Below are 3702 nucleotides of genomic sequence, written 5' to 3'. Positions count from 1 at the left end.
GTTATAATTTTTTTAATTTTATTTTATCCAAATATTTTAAAAGTTTATTTTTAAAATAAAATTCCACAATTTATAAGTCAATAAAAATATTTTATAATACACCTTTGTAATTAATTATCTAATTATTACCCTAGTGAGAATTAATGGATGCTTGTGGGATCAATTCTTTTTACCTAATGATTGAAATGAAATGATGATAGTTGAATTTCAGCATCATAATTAAGCTTCAAAATCAAAGTAAAACACGAGATATCATTAACGGCAAAAGGAATACTTTCGATCAAATCGTTAATTACTCTTTTGACAATATTAGTACAAAAAGAAAGAAGAAGTAGAATAAAAGGAGATTAAGGAAGAAAACATATGGGACTGTATCATCATTACCTGACCATATAACCCACCATGTTCTTCTACGATTAATTTAACTTTTTTTTTTTTATAAACTAGTTAGTACCTCGTGGCAAAGTACCGAAAATTATATTTTTAACAAAATTTGTAAAATAGAATAAAAAACTATGAGTAATTTAAAATTTATAATATAGAAATAACTATTGGTGAAAAAGTATAAAATTTAATTTAATAAAAAAAGTTGAATTTGAAAAATATTAATAGATAAATTTGAATTTTGTTGCTTATTAATTTATTTTTTTTAAAAAATTAAATCTCTTGAATAAAGATAAATTATTATACAATTATCTAATCTTAAATAAGATAAAGGATAATTAACGAAATAAAAATTTGATAAATATTTTAGATAAAAATAAATAATATAAACTCATCTAAATTTTTATTTTTATTTTCTTTTAAAAAAAGGGTGCTTGTGTGGCAAAATTTATTGAATGACTTGATATATTAAGACATAAAACTTTGATTAAACATATTAATAATCTTAAATTAAAAAATACATTCAAAGAAATAAATAATAAATTATTATTAAAATGCTCAAATGAATAATTTATGATTGTGAGACCTCTGATCAATAACTTTTACAAATAGTAATCCCTATAATTAATTAAAATTAATAAATTCAATATTTTGACAACATAAAAATTCTTGTCAGTGAATAAATATAGCTAATGATAATATTGGAACTATCACTTGATTTGAAAGCCAATTATATAAAAAAATAAATAAACTATATTTATTATATTATTGATACACAATTTAAATAAAATGATCAATCACATACAGACATATTAGCGATATATATAATTAAATCTAATATACGAACAAATGTAATTAATACCATAATTGTCCCTATGCAGCTCTATTAATTTGGTTGGTCCACCAAATATTTTACCATAATTGTGATTCTCTTCTCCTTATAATCATTGATCGCTGAGATCTTGTTTTCTTCCAGAGTGTGTGTATTAATGAGAATCTGTTCTCTTGTTTCTCTCATTCACCCCTCCAAGCATGGGTAATTGTGAGCCCATCACAAGGGTGTTTTTGTAATTTCATCCGCATATACATACATATTGATCGAGTTATACAGTCATATTTGCTTGCTTGCTCCCCATTTAATATCGCGCCATGTCTTCTCCATTCCACATTCTCTGTTTTTCCATTAGCTCCAAGCCCTCTTCCCTCACCCCCCCCCACCCCCATTTCACACGCACTACACACACTGATTGTTAGTATCCAAACGCATTGATACGGATATATACGCATTTACATGCATAGATATACTTGTAGTATATATATAAATACAGAAAGAGAGAGAAAGGGCCCTGAAAGCTTGAAGGGGGCTGGGATATGGCGACTGGATGGATGAAGTCATTGCAATGCAAGTCAAAAGCATTAGACGACGTCGTTGTTCACAACCACCACCGCCACTCAAACCCTAAAAACCACCACCATCACCACCGCTCGTTGTCCAACTCCTCCAGCTGCAGAAACAGCTTTCAGAGTCTGAAAGACGTAGTGGAAACCACCAAAGAGTCCAAACCCAAGAAGCCGAAGCCATCAAAACCGCCTCAAGCGCCGCCGTTTAAACGACCCGTTTCAAGAAAGCCCGCACCCGGACCTGACCCGCATCCCACCATCAGAACCAGGCCGGGTACCGCCGAATCAATCTCTCCGTCGCTCGTGGAGCTTCCCGAAGGCCACCCGTCGCGTAATGTGGTGGAGATAATCTTCCACACCAGCTGGGGGGAGAAGAATTTCTCGGGTCAGGTGGAAATGGTGTTCAAGGTCCAGAATTTGACCAGGACGGTGACCCGGTTCGAGGAGTACCGTGAATTGGTGAAATCCCGGGCGAGCTGCGCAGCCAAGGGCGCCGACGGCAGCGAGGACCACGTGCGGTGCGTTGCAGATGGGAATGAGGTTATGAGGTTTTATTGCCTCGGAGCCACCACTAATGGAGGCGGCGCGTACGAGACCTGCGGCGGCGCGTGGTCATTTCACGGCGGTAAAGTTTCGGGTCGGGGAGTGGTGTGGCTCATGAGAATGCGGGTGGTGGGAGAGGGCGGAGGGCCATGCTGGTTTGCCGGGTCATAGCGGGTCGGGTTTGTAAGCAACTGGGGTTTGACTCGCTGCTTGAAGGGCGAATCGGGTACGACTCAGCTGGTGGGGATAACGGAGAATTGTTTGTATTTGACACCCGCTCGTTGTTACCGTGTTTCCTGATCATCTACAAATTGTAAAAGTAAACGGAGTTACGTTTCGGGCGTTTATCAACTCCAATTTTCTTCTATTTTTTTTTTTTTTTGTAATTTCTCTTCTTTTTTATTTTTTGGGTACTTTGCGACTATTTTTCTGGGCTGTAATTATAGAAAATTGGATTGATAAATGCTTCCTCCATTTTCTTGCACACAAAAAGATACGTTGAGTTCTGTGTTTGGCCGACCCTCTAAACTTTTCAAGATATTAGGAATTTACAAGTTTTTTTTAGAAGTAGTAGAAGTTTTTAATTTATTATTAAAATTTGAACAGATCGATCACTTTACTTATAAATTTGTCATTACTAACATATTATAAGCTCGAGAATTGCTCATTCAAAAGCCCAAATAGGAGCTTAATATACGCTATCAATACTTCTTAAATGATATTTTTCATACATGGATGCATATATGTATTAAATAAAAAGAATATAATATTATTTCGGAGTAAATCACATTGATATTCTATGAGGAGGAAAAATACAATTCTAGTCCTGTTATTCACGGATGTGATATTTTTCATCCTGTACGAATTAATTTTTTTAATTTATTCTGTAATTTTAAATTTTTGATAATTCTAGTCCTTTTCTATCAATTTGATGAAAAAATTGTATGTAATTTGTACACAAAGAATATTTCGGTCCTGTAATTTATAACTTAAGTGGTTGGCCTTTTTGGTCGTACACGCATTGATTTATAGGACTAAAATTGCAATTTCATTGGATCATGTATAAGTCACATGCAATTTTCCTATCAAATTGACCGAAAAAAGACTAAAATTTGCCAAAATTTTAAACTTACAAAACTAAATTGTAAAACTCAATTCATACGGGATTGAAAATGCCAACCCCTCTAATTTACATACTAGAATTGCAATTTTCCCCCATAAAGTTAGATTAAATTATACAAACACCTTCTATCGTTTGCAAAATTATAATTACTCCCATAAAATCATAGTTATAATAAAGTACACCTTCTATTCAATGATGAAACCTTTACATTAATTACACCAACACTCCCTCAAGTGATGTTGTTGTAATTT

The 3702-nt window shown here is 33.6% G+C and overlaps 1 protein-coding gene across 1 annotated transcript; it reads left to right on the top strand.

Moving 5' to 3' along the window:
* LOC105164293 lies at positions 1356-2693 on the top strand. The gene is given in 2 exon segments (XM_020694509.1): positions 1356-2422; positions 2425-2693. Coding segments are annotated over 2 exon segments (888 nt in total). The 5' UTR covers positions 1356-1755; the 3' UTR covers positions 2646-2693.

The sequence above is a fragment of the Sesamum indicum genome, linkage group LG6 (assembly GCF_000512975.1).
Source record: "Sesamum indicum cultivar Zhongzhi No. 13 linkage group LG6, S_indicum_v1.0, whole genome shotgun sequence".
Classification (NCBI taxonomy): domain Eukaryota; kingdom Viridiplantae; phylum Streptophyta; class Magnoliopsida; order Lamiales; family Pedaliaceae; genus Sesamum; species Sesamum indicum.
This window is presented reverse-complemented; position numbering and strand designations above follow the sequence as displayed.